Below are 23773 nucleotides of genomic sequence, written 5' to 3'. Positions count from 1 at the left end.
TTAGAATGACATGGTATATATGGATTCATGTAGAATGTTTGGAATTTCTGCAACTATTCTGTCCCTAAGGTCATCAAAGCATTGGGGTTTCGTTTTATAGAGGTTGTTTTTTATGTGACCTCACACAAGGTAGTCAATTGGAGATAAATCTGGTGATCTTTGTGGCCACTCGATACTTCCTCTTCTGCCTATTCAGCGATTCGGAAAAATATTGTTTAAATAGTCGTGGACAAGAAAGCCATAGTGTGGAAATGCTCCATCCTGCTTTAACCAAACTTCATTACAGTTGTTGCTTGCTACTTGAATAGCTGGATAAACCTGCTTTGGTAACTTCCTGGTATACCTAGACATTAAGGTTTCTATCAGTAAAAAAGGTCCAAGAAATGCCAACAAAGAGTCCTCACAATTCCAACCCAAGCGTTTAATTTTTCAGGGTGTGGGGTATGTAGCTCTCTCATCCAATGAGGGTTAAGATCAGCCCAATAACAACCATTGTGTATGTTAATGTCACTGTTTAACATAAAAGTTGCTTCATCTGAGAAAGCAATCTTGTTTAATCTAATTATACTATCAACGCTCCACATCATTATTTCACAAAATTCTACTCAACAATCAAAATCGTCCTCACTTAGTTCATAAACCAAATTAATTTTGTACACTTTATAACCACTGTCAAGTAAAACTTTTTAATCTGATGTTTGAGATATACTAATATTTGAGAAACATTTTTTGTTGAGGCATGAGAATCTTCTACAAAAGACTACAAAACGTCAAGCGACAATGCTTCATTTGTGCACGGCTGATCGTCCAGGTTTGGAGCAGTCTTTAATGCTGCCTGTTTCCTGGAAATGTTGTATTGTTTTTGAACTCTTGATTTAGATTCTGGGTTTCGGTTAGGATAATTATCATTAAATAAATTCCTTACTTCATCATAAGATCTCACCCGGTCTCCTTAGCCTCGCATCATCAGCATCATAATACACTCTTGTTCGCTTAAACACTCGACTTTAAGTATCAAAAAATACATCTTAACTTTGTTAATTCCAACCAGAAACTGAAGATGATACTGGAGTTCCTCAGAACTGATAAGATAAAGGAGGCATGCACTGTAGCAGGTAATAACTGTAAAACAGGTTTTGAGTTTGTAAGGAAAGTGTTTCTCCATTGAAGTTATGTACTTTCTGAATGCGGATGTTCTGGTTTTGCCTCATTAATTTTTAATTAATTTTATTGTTCTGCCATTTTATACTGGGTTAAGATAGAAAGCTCCAATTTCCATTGTTCTTCTTTTATCATAACCTTTCAAATGAGGTGTCACTTAATGGATGTAATTGAAACATTTTGAGCTGTCCTCCCCACAAAATCCCATTTTAGGGAAATGGGCAAAGTTGTAACAGTGACTAACACGTTCACTTCTGTTTCCTAGAAAGGTGTCCGAGTTCCATCCCTCCATCTTTATCCATCAAAAACTAAACAGAGTGTATCCACAAAAAGGTTATGATCCTAAAAAAACGGAGGCGCTCGAAAGTTTCAATACTGATCTTATGTGCAAATTTAAGAATGGCTTCATTTTATTAACCCTATCAGATGAAGTTACAAAACTTCACATATGATTAACTGTACACAAACACTTACTTTAAGACGTATTCAGTGTCCAGCTATTCTTCTTTGGGAATGGTTCACAAGGAGTCAGTAAAAAAAAATAATGTAAGTATATGTTGATATGCACATCATTTTAAAGGGTTAGTTAAACAAAGAAGTACGCCACAAACTGGACTTCAAAAAGCTTTATCCGTTATAAAATGTTGACAGTTAAAAGATTTAAAAAATAAACTATAAATTCAGCATAAAATTCAGTAATTTGCTTTAATTAGTTTAATTACACACTAGCAACTTCCTGTTAATATTGTTACTAACCACTAACATCTCCCAGAGGTAGTGAAGAGCTACTGATTGCATAAAAAAGTTTAATGTTATGCCCTATGTCACTGTATAAAGTTATGTTTGTAGTAAAATATGAGACGTTTAAAACTTTCAGCACCCCTGCACCCACACACTTTATTTTAAAACCATATCAAGAGATACAGTATGACATTCTGGAATAAAAAACTAATATGAATTTGAACATTTGTGACAGTTAAATAATGCAAATTTGGTGCCTTTTTGTGACTTTACATTTAAACTTTTAGTTTATTAAACATTTTTTTTGTTAGCTAATATCAATATTTTACAATGTTCTCTAAAGTATGTTTTATCAACAATCTTGGTGAAATTTAAACTAAAAATATGATACATTATTATCTGACAAACATCCAATTAAAATAATATTTATTCTTACTAGTACAAGGCCAAGTACATGCATTATTGGATTTATTTGCATAATAGCATCTCAAATAAAGACTTACCAATTGTAGGTTGTGTGTTTAAATTATCTTCTACTTTACTAATCTCTTTTTCCTGGTCTACCATTGGTTTAGGACCAACTGAAGATTTTGTTTTTGATTTAGTACTTTTTGCAGGGTTTCTTAAGCTCTCGTCTCTTTCAGTTGTTTTAACTGCACTCCTTTTGTGTTCAGTTACCTCTCCAGGAATAATATCAGATATCTCCTGCACAAAAAGAAAACACATCCATGACTATTTAATTGTAAAATTAGATCCAATAAAAATAAACACTCACTAATTTATAATAATGAAACTTTATAATTTAAAATAAACTAAATGAATGAATTTAAATACTGATTCACATGAATGAAAGCAATGTATACTGCTTTGTAATGCAAGAAATGTAAATTTAGACAATGTGTTAAAAAGATTATATGTTAAGTTTTTTCAAACACATTGTATGACTACAATGTTTTAGGGATCGGTAATTTGTGTACTACCAATCAATCTATAATTAATGTCGAGTCTCTAAAGATTCGTTTGTCAAATCCTGTTGATTGATTTTAGAACCCGAATCTTTGTTTAAGATTCTGTAGATTATTCACCTTCAACATGTCACTAGTTATTATTGTAATGCCATACAATACTGATAATCATACAAACTGATATTTTAAACAGAAAATTGTGGAGGTTAAGTCCACTTTTACAGGACTGGTAGACACTATTTTACTCTTAACACTCAAATGAAAATGCCCAGCAGGTCAGATGGCCTTGCACGTGATACCTATCATCGCTGCTGTGCAGGTCTGACACTTTGTTTTGAGGCGAGTATTCACAGGTCAGGTAGCCACGAGTGAGGCTCACCCCTGTTGCGGCACTGCAGCTCGGATGACCACACACAACACCCTACTGTACTGCGTAGCTATTATTTCAAAAATGAAATTCACATAATTTCCAATTTATTTAGTTTCGTTCTGAAGCCTTTTGTAGTACCAAGAGCTTCTACTGCTAGTAACATAACAGTTAAGTTTATTATTTTCAAAATGTTAATTTAATACTGAATTTGAGATCATAGTTTATAGTCATGACCTAGATTCTGACAGATTAAGATAAATCATTAAAACACTAGAATTTGGTGACAGTTACGGTGATTTTGATCATTGAAATGGAAGTGACACAGAGCAAAACTATTTACTTTATTTAACTGAATTAGATGATTACACTCTTTGCAAAGTTTATTGTCATACTTGTTTTTTATATTTTTACTACAAAAAATTGTTTATTCAATGTAAGATATACAATGTTATTTATGAATTCTTAAAACTAAATACATACAATGTAAATATTTCACTGAAATTATTATTACATGTATAATTAAATCAAACATTGCAATTTATATATTTATAATTTGTAAATAAAGTTGAAAGATTTACTATTAATTATCATCCATAATCAAGCTTAAAATTGTGTAAGGAAACTATATTATCTATAATAAAAACTGTTTTTATAAAACACACACAATAATTCACATTATGGTTTGTTGTCTACATCAGAGCAAGGATTTCAATCTTACTAGACAATAATATTATGGTCATTTGAAATTGAGGCAGGTGAAGCTCTTGGAAAAATAAATCAGATCTGTCAGCATTAAGTGGCAGAGAATTCTGACAGGGTGAGATAACATGAAATGGGCCTGTAGCATGGCTGCCCAATCGGGGAGGACAGCAGATCACACAGAATATCCGAGTGCTCTATAAGACAAGACTGAGCCTTGAGCATGACTTTTCAAGTGCTTAGGGTTAAACTACTTATTTCATGTTGAAGGCACTCTGAGTAATTAATCAGCACCAGTATAAAAGATTTGGTCTCAAGTTCAAGTTGGGACAAAGTATCTTCGCTATCTGCAAAGTGTTTTGCTGCATGTCTAATAGAAGGTTCCATTAAATAAGTGCAGTATTTTTTGTCAATAATCTTATCGATTTGACTGTAGTAGGCCAAGATAGCATCATATGGCACCCATTTACCTACCAAAAGTGAAACTATACAAGAAATGTTATCATCAGATTTGTTACTTATTGTCTTATCTGGTGTTAACAGATATATATATATATATATATATATATATATATATATAATAATAATATGACACTATATATAAAATGAATTGGCAGAACTTTGTAATCATTTGGAGTTATAAAAAAAAATACATTATACGTAGGAAATAAATGTATAAGAAAAATTCCTGATTATATTGAAAGTGGGGGTAAATTTACTCGTTTTAGAGATTTTGGTAGGGTTAACTTTATATTCTTTAGAAGAATTTGAGTACTTTCCTTTAACATCTTGATATTAGTTTTTGTAATAGTAAGTGCATACTGTTTTATACTCGTTAGATATTTGGTAAAAATCAAATTATAAACTTTGTATTATAATTATAAGTATGTAGTATAATTTGGTAAACATGGCATAGGAGAATATTCATATTGTCACCCAAAAATAAATCAATAACCAATAAACAGTGCTATTCTTTTATCATTGTTTCGTCTGATGATATGTGGTGAGACGTGCGGGTATGAAAAAAGAGCACTTTAATTATTGAATGAATTGCATTTCATAAAAATATTGAAACTTTAAATATTTAATTTTGGTTATTCAAAGGAATATTCGGGTGTCCAAAATATGTCTTTTAACTAATCTTCTTACGTAGTCTATGATATGTTTGGAGGAAAAATTACTTCCACATGAATACACGATTAAATAAAATTGATTTATGTGTACCAAATTTATTTCACATTATCATGTATTTGCATCATAATAAAGTGAAAAAATGTATTGTTTGGTTTATGTAAACAAATTTGTACATATCTACATTATATAAAACGCTAATGTTATAAAAAAAATTAATAGCTAAATGTGTTGCTAAGCACTAATTTTGAGAACAGCTGGACTCATTCAGCTAATTCCTTTAAAAAATATTCATTAAGTCCTAGAAAGATTTTTATGAAGAGAAAATAAAAAAAGCTTCCTGGAATATTAAGAATTCCTACTATAATTCAGAATAGTAATAATAATATTTATAACAAATGATCCAAATTTAATTGACATTAAATAGTTGCAAACTTTCAGCTAAAAGCTCACCAAAGAGACATAACGTTCACATTTATATTATAGAAACTATTTATACATTGCTAGATTAGTAGTGTAAAGTAGATTGTGAAGGAAAACCAGAGGAATGTGGCCTCAACAACCCTTTCTTGCCAGACTTCACGCCAAAAACAATACTTCTTATCACAGGAAAATCCATTGTAAACGATTATTTTAAAATGTTGCATTAAGTTACAAAGGATGTTCCACTCTTCTCCTTATACTGGAAGTAGATTACAAAACACAGAAGTAGATGATTCTCCACCTAAGTAGTCTTCTCATGCAAAATCAACTAGAGTACTAGAAATATATTAGATCAAAGTAGATCACAAGGGCTGTAAGTAGACGCTTGTGGACGAAATAGACATATATGTAGTCTATATTGCATATATTTTTTATCACGGCAAACAAGGCAAACTTAACTGTCAGATCAGAAATATTATTCATTAGAACCAGAAATGCTCCTACGAACGCAAAACCTGATATTGGAGACAGACTCAATTTCGGTTAACCCCTTATCTTAATCAAGAATAATATAATATGAACTTAATATCAGACTACTCCTGTTTAAAAATATCTAAGGGATACATCATAAGTAAGAATAAGAATAAGAATAATTTATTTTCACTTCTTTTGTACATAATTTTTTTAACAAAAATAAATACTTGTACAGTAAAAAGATTCTTAGAAAAAAAAAAATACAAAATGAAAACAATAAAAGAGAGCACTAGCTAGCACTAAGAATAATATAGCATCATGCCAGGAATGACTACAAAAAAATCTTAGTCACATTTACATTTAATGTAGGAACTAAACAACAACAAAAAATATTAATAAGTACCAGAGAAATTATTGCATATTACATACAAGTATTTATATTAAATCAAAAGTGAAAATTTAGGACCTCTAAGGTAAAAAACCTGTTTAGAGGCTCCATTGCTAAAATATAAATAACAAAGATAAATATCAGCTCTCAGAGACATTAGACATATAATAAAAAGTAATCTTCTAGTGCTACAACAAAAGATTTCATGAGTCTAAAAAGTTTATAAATTAAAGATAGCTTATACAACTTATATACAGCAATATATAAAAGAATCTAATTAACAGTTAAATAAAAAAAAATTCTTATTCAGAAAAAAACCTAAATACTAAGTTTGTATATTTAAAAGAAAGTTTACATCTTCAAATTCCATAAGCCACTGTTTCAGACGTTTTAAGAAGGTATTCTTACCTTTTGATTGCTTTAAGAATGGGGGGATTTTATGATAAATTCTTGGAGCTATAAAGTTGAAAGTTTTTGTAAAAAAAGTGGTATTTGGTTTCAGTAACAATGCTTGATTTGGATTTCTTAATATGCATTTGTAATTATTGTATTGTTGTGTGTGTCCACTTCTGTTATAAAATAGCTTTAAAACCTTATATATAAACAAATTTTTTAGAGGTAAAATATTAAGAGAACTAAATATTGGACGTGTTGTTTCATATTTACTCTTATTCGAAATCAGGCGTATAAAGAACTTTTGTATCATGTTAATTGGGTAAATATTTGAATCATAGGTACCGCACCAAAAGACCAAACCATACTCTATTCTGCTTTGAACTAACAAATAATAAAGCATTTTAAAAGTATTTTTATCACATATTCCTTTTAGAAAAAAGAAATACCTAATTGTATTGCTAAGTTTATTTTTTAGTGATGAGATATGTACTTTCCATTTTAACTCTTGATCCAGCAACATTCCAAGATATTTTATAGTGTTAACTCTCCCAACTTCCTTACATGCTTCATGACAAATTTTATTTTCACATAGACACTTAATACATTTATAAATTACTGGATTACTAAAATTAAACTCTTTTCTTAAACTAAATATCATATACTTTGTTTTGTCTACGTTTAATAACATGTGATTTTCTGAAAACCACCACTGAATTGCTTTAAGGTCAAAATTTATTTTATCTTCAACTGAATTTATATTTTTTTCTGTGTAACACAGGGCTGTATCATCAGCAAATGAAGTTAATTTCCCTTTAAATTTAGCATTGCAAAAATCATTAATGAATATTAGAAAAAGGATAGCACCTAGTAATGAGCCCTATGGTACCCCTTGGTGAATAACCTTCATTTCACTTAAACAGTCCTCAATTTTCACACATTGTTTCCTATTTAGCAAATAACTTTCAAACCATTTGTAAATATTTCCTCTTATTCCAATTTTCAAAAGCTTATTCAACAAAATTTTATGATCAACAGTGTCGAAGGCCTTTCTTATGTCTAAAAATAATCCTGCTGTATAATTTTCTGTATTTAAACAATTAAAAATTTCAGACAAAAAATTTAATAGGGCATCTTCTGTACTCAGTGAATCTCTGTAACCAAACTGGTTTTTACTAAAAAACTTTATTCTATCTAAATAAGCAACTAATTTTTTCTTCATTATTTTCTCAAAAACTTTAGAAAAAGTTAAAAGTAAACTAATAGGACGATAATTACTACATAAATTTGCCTGTCCTCCCTTATAAATCGGTATTACAACTGCTTCTTTAAGTTTTTCTGGAAAAAGCCCTGTTTCAAAACTAAGATTTATTAAATAAGACAAAAACATTAACTAATTTCAGATATATGTTTTTAATCATAAAGGAACTTATCCCGTCATTTCCTGGAGATATACCATTTCTTAAAGATTTTATAACATTTATTACATCTTGTTCACTTACATAATCTACAAACATGGAGTTTAGTTGAAACTTGTTATTAAATATATTTTTGACGTGACAACGTCTTAAATTAGGTTGCGGCTCGGAGTCACTCATGAAAAAGTGTAACGCCCGGTAACGTTACGATGCCCGTCCAGTGGGTCCGCCGCACGGGATAAAGCAGATAACTGTGGGTCCGCCGCACGGGATAAAGCAGATAACTATGTTTATTCGTGAAAATGTGGAGTGCTTAGATTCGTCATTTACAACAACTACAACAATAAAGGTAAATAATTGTACACTGATATTTCATTATCGTAAATTATGATTGATTGATTAATTGTTAGATTGACACAAAAGTTGAGAAACTGAGTTTATAGGTTATGTTATACTATTGACAAATGTTGATAGTGTTAAGTAAATTATTAGTTTAAATCACTCTGCAATCAATCGTAATTCAGTCGATTGAGAAGAAGAAACAGCGCGTATTGCTAGTCAAACATTTAAAATAACAAATTATAACCTCTAACCTGTCATAACAGTGCGACCAAACAAACGAACTAAACCGACCAATCACCACGCGCGGAGTTAGAATTTAACTGTGTTTAGCAAGAATTTCAAATTCCAATTTTAGTAAATGTTTTATTCAACTTTACCATTTACAATAACAAATTTTAATTAATTTCAAATTATGTACAATGTTTTAGTAAACAAAATATATTTCTATAGTTAAAATTTGTGCAATTCTTATTTTCATTCAATTCCTTGTTCCTATTGTGCAATTTAATAATATTCATATCAATAAATATTCTACCGAGAAAAAGACGTTGTCACGTAAAATCTTCGCCCGTAAAACCGACTTTACAGGCAACCATAATGTTTTTAAAACATAAATTTTGAAAATTGTTGGGTTTCTCTACGTGCTTTCATTACGTTGGATTAAATGGATTTTTATTTTAAAATTGCATTTGAAGCTGCAGGTGACTAACTACTAGCAATGTTTATATATTTATAATGTACATTTATTAAGCAGAATAACATCGAAGGAATCATAAAGTTGTGTTAACAATAAAATAGTTCAACTAAATCATGTAAACCCTTGCTTCAAATGATTCAAAATTGACTCGGCTATTTTGGCAAGTACTTACTAAAAATGGGGTCGCATGGAAAGGGCGTAACGAAACTTTAAAAACTGAACCATAACATGTTGCTTGAAATGATCAAAATGTATGAGTGTATAGAATTTTCTTTTTTGCATTCAGTTATACAAAACCGTAAATAAAAACATTTATGTTAAATTACCTTTAAGAAATCCTCAACTTTTGCGTCTAGATCCTGGTTTGTGGTTTTAGCCTCATCACTTTCGCTGTCTGATGCATACCCAACTAGCTGAGGAAGCTTCTTTTCTTGGTTGTCTGCACCATTTTGTGCTACTATTGTAGAGCTTCCTTTACTGTTTTTGTGGTCCAAACAGATCTGCTGATACTTGGCTGCAACATATGCAAAAATTATTATGAAACAACAGTATTATAACAGTCTCAATAACTAATTTATCACAACTTAATATAAATAATACTCAGTTTCTTAAAGATTTCTTATAACAATATTTTAAAATAATAGATACAAATAGTCTGTTAGATTTTTACAGATTTAGTTCTTTAAAACACACACTTTCATGTTATTCACTTAACATGTATTGTTCACTTTCTTCTCCTCTTATCAACTGAAGTAATCAAAACTATTAACAACATAAATAATTGATCATAACTAACTATAAACACTCAACAGTTTCAAATCTTCCCTATAACAGTATTTATTAACACAGATCATTAAGTGACTCAGTTGTATAAAATATTACTTACTTTCATATTATGTACTTGTAATGAGCATTATTATACAGAAATAATATAATGTTAATCAAAGGGGGCCATTTCTCTGTTCAGTGGCTATGCAGCTGTGCTAGTGAGAGGTACTGTTGCTCCTCGTTGTTTTACAATAGCAGTTTAAAATGTGTGACGCAATAGAAAATCCTGCGAGCTATAAAGTGCGGTCGGTAATACGGTTTTTGTTGACTAAGCACAATAAACCAATTGAGAATTATCGCCAACTCTGTAAAGTTTATGGGAACAATGTGATTATTAAAAGTGGAGAGTGCATCAGTGATGCATAAGGTTTAAAAATGGCCGAACTAATGTGCATTATGACAAACGAAGTGGACAGCCAAGCATTGTGACTAATGAAATTGTCTCTTAAGTCGATTAGGAAATTAAAGAAAACCACTAATTCACAATAACAGAAATCTTACTTAGTTTTCCTCAAATTTCAAGGAGTTTTGTTACATAAAACTGTTATGTAGAAGTTAGGTTACCATAGATAAGTACCAAAAATCTTAACAGAAACCCATATAAATCAACGTTATGGCTGTATCATTGACATTTTTGAACACTTATAAAAGATGCTAACTCGTATTACTCGATCGAATTATTACAGGATATGAGACAGGTGGAGAATATACCGAGAGACCGGGAAAAAATAGAGTCGGAGGGAAAAAAAGTCCATTCATTATAATCTTGCTTCTTCTGTGCAGGACTTGGAAAACGATTTCTCCATGTGCCTCAGAAACTGAAATGGCCGACGGTGGCGAACCTCAGCCAAACAAAGATGAATTTATTGAGGTTGAGAACAGAAAGCGTAAACACAACAGACGTTTCAATAAAAATAATTCTGGTTTTATAATTGGACGAGCTAATAGTGATGAAACACTGAAGATAGTGGACAAACTTAGATACCTGTTCGTATCAAGAGTAGGAGAAAATGTAGATAGTGACTCTCTGAAACAATACCTTAAAAAGAAAGCGGAAGGTAAACTATGTAATAACCAAGTTAAAAAATAAGCGACCTGGTTACAGTTCGTACAAGGTAGGTGTACCTATATCTTTATGGGAAAAAATCTTTTCACCTGACTTCTGGCCTTCGGGAGCCTTCGTAAATCGATTTCGATATTACCGTACAAACTCTTCTACTAGAAGGGACTCTTCTTTTTTGGAACAGGACCAATATGTGGAAACCGAAGAGCTAGACCTAAGTTCAAAAAACAAGTGGGACTCAGAGTAGGCCTATGTCTAGTTTGTGTAACTCCGTCAAAGAACACTCTAAATTGTTAGACTTGAGTATAGATAAAAGTGGGACTCAGTGTAGGCTTGGGCCTGGCATGTGCAACTCTGTCGAAGAAAACTCTGAATTGATAGTTGCACATCTTAATATTCAATCAATAAAAAATAAAGTAAATACTCTGGAATTTTTTCTGAATGATGTCAAGTGCGATGTACTGTGCATTAATGAACATTGGTTGTACTCATGATGAGTTTGCACACATACTCACCAGTAGGCTACATATTGGCTGCAAGCTACTGTAGAAATGTGTCCTATGGGGGTGTGGCTATATTTGTGAGAGACTATCTTCAAAGTTGTTGTGAGGTTGTTGAAATTGACTCTTTGTGCGAACTGAAGCAGTTTGAGGCAGCTGTGATCACTTTCACTTCAATTAACTTATTAGTTGTGTCTGTCTTACCGTACTCCGGATTCCTCTGTAGAAATTTTCACCGCAAAGATGTCCAAACTCTTTGACACTTTTGACAACATGGTAAAATATAGAAACTTTAAAATTTTAATCGCTACTGACATGAACCTAGATCCAAGAAACAATGACAGTCAAGTTAAAAATTTTTTAAACATGCTAAAGTCTTATGACTGTTTTTGTCTGAACTCTCAACCAACCCGTAACTCTTCCTGTTTGGATAACTTTATTTCCAACCTGCAGCCTACAACTTTTATCTGTGAAAACAACACCCCCTCATCTCTCCGACCACAGTGGACTTTCTTCTGAAAATGAGCTTCCTTGGCCTAACTAAGAAAAGTAAAGTGTTCCCATCAGTTGCAGACTGCACACCGAGAACTATAACTTACAGACTATTGAATGAAAATTGTATTAATAGGCTTAAATGTAGGTTAAGTCAGATTAACTGGTTAAATGTATTTTTACTGGCAAGTAAAGTTGACGAAGCTTTCCAGTCTTTTATGCAAAATTTTAACTGACAATTTCAATGAATGTTGTCCTTTAAAAACCAAAAAACTATCAAACAGAATAGCAATGAAAGCCGTAACACGGTAAACAAAAATTGGTATACTCCTTACCTTGCTAAAGTTAGGCTACTCCTAGATATATGCTACGAAAGAAGTAAGTCTAATCCTAGCCTAGTGTGTAGCCACAGAAATTTGAAGAAAATATTACAGAGAGCAAATAGACAATGCAAAAAGAATGGCAAATGATAAGTATATTAATGGAATCCAATAATCACTGTAAAGCTGCATGGGCGGTTATTAACTCTGTTACTGCCGCTTAAACAAAAAAGGTCTAAACCATGATACACCTATTACAGCTGGTGAGTTTAATGACTTCTTTGTAAATATTAATGATATTGTAAATAGAAATAGTGATAGTGTAAGCACTGCTTGTCCTATAGATATGGTATTGAAATCATCGGGTATTAAATCACCCAATTCACCCTCTTTCACTTGGTCTGAAGTGAGCATTGCTGACGTGTGTAATACTGTAAATAAGCTAAGCAATTCTAAATCTGAGGATGTCTTTGGCCTCTCGAATTTTGTGCTAAAAAAAATTATTGAAAAACATATCCTGTCCATTAACGTATTTAATTAATTTTATTCTTAGCATAGGCATTTACCCTCAATGTCTAAAAGTTACTGTCACTGTTCCTATCCACAAGAAAGGAGATAGGTCAAATATAAGCAATTATCGTCCAATCGCCCTTGTGGCTGTTATATCTAAAATAATTGAAAGTATTATGAAAAAGCAAATTGTGAATTTTTTTGAGCATAACCACTTGTTTACACCTGCTCAGTACGGATTCAGGAATATAACTTGACAACTGTTAAGGCAGTGGAAACTGTTGTATCTCATGTATTAGAAAGTTTTGAAAACAAGGAAGAAGCCTGTGCACTACTTTTAGACTTAAGTAAAGCATTCGAATATGGTACCTCATAATGAACTCATAGAAAAGCTAAGTTACTATGGTGTTGAGCACAAGGAACTGTCTCTGTTCATTTCTTACCTGACTGATCGTTTGCAGTATGTGAGGGTGGGCGCAGACCTGTCTAGTCTTAAGCATGTTACTTGTGGAGTGCCTCAGGGCTCCGTCCTGGGCCCCTTCTTGTTTACTGTTTTTGTAAATGACTTGCCTGCCTTTGTGCCTAACAAAACCATACTCTATGCAGACGACACAACTCTGTTAAACATCAGGTAAAGATCGTAACCTGAATAATGTAATTTTGAATTACATGAAAGAAAGATCCCACATATGGTTTCATGCAAACAAATTAAAGGTTAACCAAGAAAAAACAGAAAACATTGTATTTAGTTTAAGTAGTAGACCTAAAGGCTCTGAAAATAAATCTGTGAAACTTCTAGGAATTAATCTAGATTCTAGCCTTACTTGGGGTGTTCATACCAACTCACTCTGCTCTCGCCTTTCTAGAGTTATCTTTTGTTTAAAGAAACTCATGTTATGTACCAAGTCCTAGTATACTTATCAATGCCTACTTTTCACTTTTTCACTCTCACCTTTTGTATGGCCACTATTCTTTGGGGCAACTCTGGTGGTGCAAAGGAAGTATTTAAATGTCAAAAAAAAAAGCTATTCGATGCCTTGTGAACATAAGTGAAACAGATTCTTGTAAACCTTTTTTTATAGAGCTAGGTATACTAACGCTGCCAAGTATTTACATTTTGCAAAGCCTGGTTTTTATCAAAGAAAATCTGACTTCGTTTAGCCTAAGAAACTCTGTACATTCTTATAATACCAGATCTGTAAACTTAATTGATGTGAAATATACTAGGCTGAGCAAAATCCCCAACATAGCTATATCTACATTGGTACAAAACTATTTAATAAGTTACCTCTCAACGCCAAAACAATGAGCACTAAGAACTTTAAGAATATGTTAATTAAGTGGCTAAAAGTGAAAGCCTTTTATTCAGTTGAGGAAGTTTATTTAAGTGATTTTAATAACATTGAATGTTGAATTTTAAACTAGTTTTAAGGAATTTTAATTAGTTGTAAATGTTGAATTTTAAACTGGTTTTAAGGGAATTTTAATTAGTTATAAGAAATGTGACAATTGATGTGGCCTAACTCATACCAGCTCTGACATTGTTAATACTTTTAAGTGGGACAACAATAAAGATTCTTGATTTCTTGAGGTAAAACATGTGAATTGTGAAACCAAATTACAGTCTATGTACTGAGGACACACTCCTCCAAACAACCTAGGAAATGTATGCAAACATTGTCACCACAGAAGATTATGGCAACCATTTTTTGGGGCAGGAATGGAATTCTTGTTGATTTCTTAGAATGTGGCACTTACAACCATTAATTCTGTGAGGTATTGTGAAACCTTGCAAAAGTTAAGAAGAGCAATCAATACAAATCAAGCACAAAGGAAAGTTAAGTTTAAACATTTTGTTTTTTCTCAACGCCTGAACACACATGGCAAATCGAACTCGAGAAATCCGCTTATAAGTTGGAGGTGTTTCCATATCTGACTTACAGTCCAGCCTTTGCACTCAGCGACTACCACCTGTCTCCATCAATGAAGACCTGGCTTGCAAAACACAGGGTTCCCACTCAATCTAAATACTCAAATTCACGGCTAAATTCACGGTTTTCACGGTTAAAAAATAAATTAAATTCAAGGTCGGGAAAGTTTTCATTAAACAACGTTACCGGTACAAACAAAATCGTGTTGGAGAGGAGCGAAGTTGAGACGTAAACACTACAGACGCGGCAGAGCGGTAAAATACAATATAAAACTTCTTCCCATTTGACTAACGATGTCATTGGTCGTGCAGGAATTGACGGAAACGTCTAAAAGAACGAAATAACAATAGGCTTCGGTTACGACGCAAGCAATGAGCGGCGAGCGAGCCCGATTTTATGTGCGATTTGCTACATAATGAATATAACAAGGGCATATTTTTTTTACAAAACATCATCATAACAGTCATCAAAGCAATGACAAAGACAAATTTCAATATAATTAGCATGCACATAGCTCATAATTTTCTTTAACTTACAAGTTTGTTGAAATCTGAAGAGAACTTTGTTGACACAGGTTAAACAAGATGCAGGGTGACAGGATTCGTACGTTGGCTAAGGCTAACTCGTTTGAGTCCATGAAGTACACTTGCGTGATTATTAAATTATTTTCTTGTTTAACACATTATTATTTATTATTTCGATCGATTTTCTTCCACAGGAAAATTTTTCACATAATCACAGGTTCACATTTTTAATTAGTACATAAGAAAAGGCAATTTTATTGAAATTAAAATAACATATAAACGTTAAATTGTATAAAAATTATATACAACTTGTTATAAGAAAAGTTATTTGGTACCAGTTTATACAAAAAAAAAAATTATATTTGTACACATAAATAAAGAAATTGATAAAAATGTCTAGAATAAAAGTGAATTACGATTTGCACTTTTTGCTAAGTTCCTGTATCTTATCGTCTAACTCAGCTGCCCTTTTCCTGGCGTCGGACAAAACCTGGAATTTTTGTGCTTCCAATTCTTTTTTTTCTATTGCAGCTGTGCTTCCTCTCTTTCTCAGAATTAAATTTTGTCTTTCATTTCTTCTCGTTGTGTTGCCAAGTGCTCCGAGTAAGTGGGCGTGGGAATTTTTGGCAGCATGAACTAATTCATTAGTGATTTCCATTGCCTCCAATCCTCCTGCTGCTGATATGCCGTCACACAAACTTTTCTCAACGCGACTAAACTCTCCTCCTTCAAGTTTTCAACTATACACTGTTTGTTGACAGAGAAGCCTCTTTCAACAGAAGAATTTCCGTGAGAAAGTGTCAGAATGAGTTGAATGAAAAGCTTTAAATCTTTATATCAATTCTCACAATAAGAATAAGATTGGAGTGCCGAGCTGGGGAAACAAATCTTTCATGTTGAGACATGAAACCAGCTGTTGTCCGAGGATGGGGGAGTGGAGTACACGATATACCCCTCCCCTTCCACTCTCATTGACAGTAGACAACAAAAGGTTATTTTTACCATAACACATCGCTGCACCACATTACAATAAATGAACCTTGTACGATATATTTTTCATCTGCATGAAATGATTAATAGCGTTAACGTAGTCGTATGGAACCCGACAAAATTATACTTGGACGACTTCCTCGATTTGTAGTTTTGTAGTAATAAAGCTTAACACTACAAAGTTACTTGACGTTTGTTGTTTCCTGGTTAGAGAAAAATGCAATGGTTTTTTTTTCTAACGTTTTTATAACACATGACGTTTCATTTGTAATATTTTACTAATACATTAAACAATTTAAACACACATTCACCATAAAAGATTTAAACCGTGTACACTCGTAATATCCATGCAGCTTAGGAATCATAAAAAAATATTATTGATAAGGAAAACGCATATCACTACCGTTTTAATATCTAAAGAGATGAAAAATAAAATTGTTTTCTCAAACGACCTTACTGGTAATTAAAACAGTTATATAGGCCTATAAAGTTATGGTCTCGCTGCGTTAATTGATATGTGTCGTGTAGGTTCTGCTCCGTCACATTATTATACTATTAATTTACGCAAGACCCTAAATTAATTCAATTTATTGTCCACCATAAATTAAAAATTTTTTATAATTATTACATTGTGTTAACAGTCATTACACACAACGATATAGATATCGTACTGAATAGCATTTTTTCTCATTAATATTTAAATAAAATAAGGGATTTAATAGAATGAAATTAAGTTAAAATGTAATTTAAATTCCTTACATTAGATTAAGGATTTGTATACTTTTTTTTATTTTATGAAAACAATAATAGACTATATCTGATACAATAAAAACTCCAATACGAAAAGTGTTTTACATTAACGACAATCTATCAAGTAATTAAATTGTGTTATTAATCTCGCGTTCAATCAGAGAATGCCTTGTTTACAGCCGCGTAGCGTAGCCAAGGCCCGGAACCTGGCGACAGACAAAGACAGGCCTCACGTGATTTGAGCCGGAAGCGTCATCTCCCACCGGCCCTTCCTTTTCCTCATTTGTTTATAAACCATATTATCAGTAAAATCGCTCAGATAGCAGCACCTGTCAAACTTCGTGGTCTATCCCCTACAATTGCGTGCTACTTTTTACTTTGCAATAGCGAAGGTCAACTTTCCCATATGATCGTCTGACGACGACCCGTGTTGATTTTATTTATTCAAAAGTTGTAGAGATTTTCACGGTATGTAAACAAAATTCACGGCTTATTTAAGGTTTTTTCACGGTGAAACGAAATTCACAGGCTTATTCCTGGTTTCACGGTTTTTTCACGGTCGGGTGGGGACCCCTGGAAACAGCGCTTTGATGACGACGTGGAACTGTGTGAGGGTATGACTACCCATATTTTACCGCTATGATAAGTGCAGAAATTTGTATGGTGACTATGGTGAAAAATAGTCTTTTAGTGTCACATTCAAATGTATATAATACAATGTTTTTCTTGTACTTTGTTTATATTAAACTGTAATCTACTTTCTGGATAACCCTTGTATTATTACTTCTCCTATTACAAGAGAAAGCAATATTTCATCACTTACCATGATTGTTTCAACTTTTCTCTAAAAAATAATGTATTACACATTCAATTTTATCAAATAAATTCATTTTGTACATTCTTAAAGTAAAAAAACAATTCCACCAGCTCCTGGGATAGATTTACTATGCAGTTCAGAGGCTATATAAACTAGTAGGCCAATAGGTTAAATAGGAGTCCATTGGAATATTCTTTATTAAAAATCACTACTTTATTATTATCTGAAGGCCACTATTTTTGTAAGATTATTACTTACTAAAGGCCTAAAAAAACTACATTGTTCTATTAGACTTTATTTACGTCCAATATACCAAATATACGTAGCAGATTCGCGTTGATACATGTACATAAAATATAGATCTATAAGCAAAATATGGTTTACTGAACTGGGATAATTTAACTAGAATATAAATTTAAAAAATACTAAATACAAGCAAAATAATATTTTAAAACCAAGACAATTTGTTAATGAGATTATCAAGCTTAATAAGATTTTTTCAAAGACAAAATATGACAAAAACGTGTTTGTGATTGGTAATTTGTATACTGATGATCAGCCAATAATTAATGACATCACAAGTCTCCGCAGTTCTGTTGTTGAATCCAAGCAACTTCAGAGATGAATAAATATTTACATGTTTCAAAATAATAAATATTAAAATAATATATGGTAAAGGATTCAAATGGCCTATCCTATAATTTTTAAAACTCTGGTAATGTGGACATGACAAAATCCAGTACATGAATAAGTGAAGATAAATATTTGTGCCATATTTTATAACTATTTAATCCACTAATAACTGTTAAGTTGTTAAAAAATATTTCTATGCACAGAAACAACAAATATGTTAGTACAAAGTATTCATCTTAGTAATAACTCACTTTGCCAAGATCTTTTTGGAGAACTACTAGTTTTAGTGTCAAGATCCAAGACCTGACGTCGACTTGTTCCACGTCTTTTCATTTCTTCATATAAGCAGTCACCAAAAGGCTGAAATCATAAAAAATTGGTAATATTAGGTAATAATAACGGAATAATATTTAATTTCCCATATTACTTAAAACAATCTAAAAATACATAACGATTTCTCAATAGTACACTTTCATACCAATTAGTGATATGGGCTGGACAAAAGCCCAGTGGGCAGGAAATTTATAAATGGGCATTATTAAAGGTGTAAAGGTATTTATGACTTAAAAATCATAACTTAATATTGGCAATAATCAATAATGCCTAAATATTGCTAATTTAACAATTTTACTATGTAAGGTTTCCAGCATATACATTCTAAAAATATTTTAGGAATGTATATTTTAGGGTTAAGTTTCATTTATTATAATAAATAATATTCATAGCATAGTATAAAGGTACTGAGAACTAAAATATTATAAGTTATTAAAAATATATATATTTTTAATAATATTATGAAAGATATTATCTGATAATTATATTTGTTTTGTGAATTCGGTAGGTCTGCTACTGGTTTGGATAAAAATATAGAATTATTCACTTGTCACTTGAGGAGAGACTGGATAAAGAAATAAGCTAGGATATAAGATTTTGGAGGCATTATTGGAGGCATTGAATGGGAGGGAAGCAAAATGTCAAGGAGTGGGGAGTACCAACACTGGATGGCAGTTGCAGTGAGTTTCATCTACCACAACTAGTTTTGTCCTAAACTCTAAAAGTAATCCCTTTTGTTTGTTGACCACGTTATTTTTGTGTGTGTATACATTAGAGTAAATGGTTGACTTTACCAGGAGGCATCAGTTGGAAGGTATAGGTCCTTTTCTACTCAGAGGTTCTTCCACTGAGTTGAAGTCCGAGCTCAAGTACCTGGGCATGATCCTAGATGGGTTCTAAACTGGGGACCTCATCTAGAAAGGATTATTGCTAGGGGGAAATGGTCTTTAATTCAATGCAGACGCGTGATAATAATAATAAATCTCTTTATTGCTGCTAAACAATTAAAATATTGTATAGCATCCGTCAATTCCATCTTAATTCTAAGCTGTCTAGAGCACTAAACTAAATTTAATATAACATTTAACAGGTTATTATTTAAAACACAATTTATGTTATTAAATTATAAGTATATACACAATCGGTTACTTCAAATTCAACTTGGTCAAATTGAACAGTATCCATACAAAAACTATATAACTAAAAATATAAAATTATAAATACTTTTAAATAGTTAAAACTTTAAAACAGATAAAAACTTTAAAATACAATAAGAATCCTAAAAACATAATTTAAGACTTAAAACAGGTCGGCTCCTTAAAACTCTGTCTCATGGAAGAAGACCCCCCCTACTAAAAACTTCTTTAATTTCTTTTTAAACAGCGTTTCCCTGTGTTCCTCATGGATACCGGGGGGAAACAAATTGATTAATTTAGCTCTGACTTCACGGGGTAGAGCTTCATAAGCTTGGAGCCTGTGCTGTGCTGCCCTTAACACATCCCTCCCCCAAGTGTTATAGCCAAGTGTTAAGAATTTAAACTTTCATAGCATTGCTTTTCCAATTCTTCCTTACAATTCCCTTGGAAACAGAGAGTAGTGTCATCCGCATATTGAATAATTTGGCCTGAGGTTACTTATGACCTGAGATAATTTACATAAATTAAAAAAAGTACTGAACCTAAAATTGATTCCTGTGGGACTCTGTATGTAATGGGCAAAGTTTTTGACTGATTTTCATTGAGGTGAACATATTGAGATCTTTCAAGTAGGTCTGATTTTAGTCAACTGAGTAGTGTACCTCGTATCCCACAGCTATTTAATTTCGAGATCAGTATTTTATGATCCACGCAGTCAAAAGCCTTTGAAAAATCCAGGAAAATGCTGATTGCAGGTTTTCTACTATCTAGGCCCTCCAGAATAATGACAATAAGCTGTGTGACCGCATCAATTGTAGATCTACCTCTCCTAAAACCAAATTGCTCTTTTCATAGGATCTCAAATCAGTCCAAGAAGGAGAGTAGTCTAGAAAGGAACAGCTTTTCAAACACTTTACCCAATGTTGGAAGTAGACTCTATTTAATCTGGTACACTAGTAAATAGCGCCAAGACTGATCGCCGTGATTAGCTTGCGTCATTCTCGCTCACGTAAGAACCAGGTCTAACGAAAGTCACGGTGTGACGCATGCTGATTAATTTAATTGCAAGTTGTAGAGATTTTCACGGTTTGTACAATAAAATTATAGGTTATTTAAGGGTTTTTCATGGTGAACAAAATTCACGGCTTATTCTCGATTTCACGGTTGGGTAGGGACCCTGATATTAAAATTTGTAAATTATATTAATATTTAGGCCTAAATACATAAATTTCCAAGATTTAAAACTGAAACCATATTGGGTAAATCTTAAGCTCAGCGACTACCACTCCGATCGCCGTAATTTTTTGCATTCTGACACAGGTTAACGTAATGTCACCGAATAAAATAGTCCCGATTATCGCCGTAGCCGTTTACTCCCCCCCCCAAAAAAAATTTTTGGAAAAAATAAAATTAAAAAAACCTGACTGACAGTGCATTTATTCGTTTTTTTGGCGTTATTAGTTCGTAGGGCACGTAATTTCACCGAAAAAAGTAGTCCCGATTATCGCCGTAGCCGTTTACTCCCCCCCCCAAAAAAAATTTTGGAAAAAATAAAATTTGAAAAACCTGACTGACAATGCATTTATTCGTTTTTTTGGTGTTATTAGTTCGTAGGGTAGTAGTCCATGTACTAATTCTAGTATAAACTCGTCTAAACGGGCGCCGCTTATCTTTTGCCTGTAATGAAACCTGCGTTAGTTCTGTCTGAGTGTTGTGTGTGTAAGCAGTCATGCGTGATCTGGGCTTGGACTTTGCAAGCTCGAGTTAATTTTTTTTCTAAAAGAGCAAGCAGTGCAAAGCGCTGCGCAGCGGGCAAGCATCGCGTGATCTGAATTTTGAATAGGCAAGCTAGGGTCTTTTTAGCGTGTGACAAGAACCATCGCAAGCCATGTCAATAACTTCACTAATTATTCCTTGTCCATGTGGGTTTGTTTGTGTACGTCTGGCGGTCAATCGAAGCCGTCCTATAGGTCACGTGACCCGTCCGGCCAATCGGAAACCTTCCTGTTTGTCACGTGGCTACTGTCAATTCATCAAAACGTCCATGGTCGGCCATTGTTTTTAGTTTGATAGTCGAAAATCTTGTTATTTATGTGTTTTGTATTGCCAACATTGTACTGCCGTAAAACTGGTTTTTATATGTTAGCGATAATCCGGACTATTTTTTCGGTGAAATTACGTTAACCTGTGTTAGTACGAAAAACCTTACGGCGATCGGAGCGGTAGTCGCTGATCTTAATATTTACCCCATATTGTTCTTTGAAATATCTATTACATTTTTTGTTCCGACATTTTACTTTTAGTCCTTTAAATGGTCATAATATCAATGATTCGAATCATTTGATAATCTTAATCTGATTGTGTTGGTGGCTGCTTATTAGGGTAGACTTTAATAAGCGGCCTACACTCGTTATTCAATTGCTATTGTCGAATGGTTCAATTGTTTTTATCCGTAGGATAATTTGATATTACAATTTATTTAACTTAGCATATGAAATCCACTTATTAGTTAATAGTAGGCCTAATTGGCGATGAATATGAGGAAAATATATAAGATATTTCACACAAGTAACGAGATTTGTTTAAGTGGCTTTAACATGGGGGTATTTGGCTTCTGGTAACACCTCAGGATAATTCTTTTCTTCATTTCACAAAAGCGGTTGCTTCTTGATATCAAGCTGGCAAGTTTTTAATACATATTGTAAGGTTTCTTTGATATCTAAGTCTAAGCCATAGTTGGTTTTATAATAATAACTGTAATTTATTATAACTCTTATTGTGTACGATTTTTAAATATCAAAATTGCATAATATATAGAATTGTTTGATAATAGCAATCAAATAACGAGTGTAGGTCGCTCATTATACTGCAGCCCCACAGAAACTTCTGAGAAATTAGAGCACAATTAGACTAATTTGACATGGGTAGTTTGAGTCCTATTGAAGGAACTAGGCCTAGTATTAAAAAGTTTCAATCATGTATTTGAAATGGCATGTACGTGATAAAGGATTGATCTGTTATCTAGCCTATACAAAGCTGTATAACAATAATAAATAAGAACCAAACTTGGAAGCTATGAAGCAGGCCTTAGTATAGATAAAATACACTACGATCACTACATTTTCCCTTATGTATATTTATAATTAATGGAAATAGCCTACTTACCAAGCACACAATAATTTTCAGGTTTAGAAACTTTTTTTCAAGATCAATTAAATGTGATTTGTACCCAGTTTACAAATTCTAATGAAGAAGGACAGCCAGCTACTCTGAATAAAACTCCGAAAGAATAAAAAATCGCGAATTACGTCTAAATTGTTCTACAATAAACACCACATAATGAATGTACTGTACTACTATATGCAACACAATTAATGCAAATGCCAGTGGGCAATGGCCGACGACTAAACGAAACCAAAACCAATACTGACTGATTCTCAATCATAGAGTAAAAAAGCAAATTCACAATTCAAATTACATAGTCCTTCAAAACACCTCTATCCTGCCCAAACACCTCCAAATCCAAATCACAATGACTCATTCCAAGATTGCAAAATAATATGTACTGGTCGCCTTCTATGCACTGTTTTTATCTGAAATTTCTTATAAGAACAGGCTTCGTATTGACAAGCAGAATCGTTCTTGTAAACTAACAATCGTGGAGTAAAGTTTGAAATGGCATTTTTATTTATTTATTCTTTCCAACAGTTTCACACCATTTACACAATTAATATATTGCAATTA

General features: G+C 32.5%; 1 protein-coding gene across 1 annotated transcript in view; it reads right to left on the bottom strand.

Annotated features, from left to right (window-relative positions):
* The window catches only part of LOC124359483 (formin-binding protein 4-like), a 68586-nt gene extending 45125 nt beyond the window's left edge, over positions 1 to 23461 (bottom strand). The window contains exons 1-4 of the mRNA XM_046812245.1: positions 23195 to 23461; positions 18812 to 18920; positions 9529 to 9716; positions 2406 to 2607 (exon numbers count right to left, since the gene is read on the bottom strand). Coding sequence (XP_046668201.1) covers positions 2406 to 2607; positions 9529 to 9716; positions 18812 to 18893 — 472 coding nt within the window. The 5' untranslated portion in view covers positions 18894 to 18920; positions 23195 to 23461. The remainder of the gene's footprint in view (positions 1 to 2405; positions 2608 to 9528; positions 9717 to 18811; positions 18921 to 23194) is intronic.
* Positions 23462 to 23773: the final 312 nt, after the last annotated feature.

This window comes from Homalodisca vitripennis, chromosome 4, assembly GCF_021130785.1.
Source record: "Homalodisca vitripennis isolate AUS2020 chromosome 4, UT_GWSS_2.1, whole genome shotgun sequence".
NCBI classification, from domain to species: domain Eukaryota; kingdom Metazoa; phylum Arthropoda; class Insecta; order Hemiptera; family Cicadellidae; genus Homalodisca; species Homalodisca vitripennis.
Note: the sequence above shows the minus strand (reverse complement) of the source record. Positions and strands in the feature narration are given on the sequence as shown.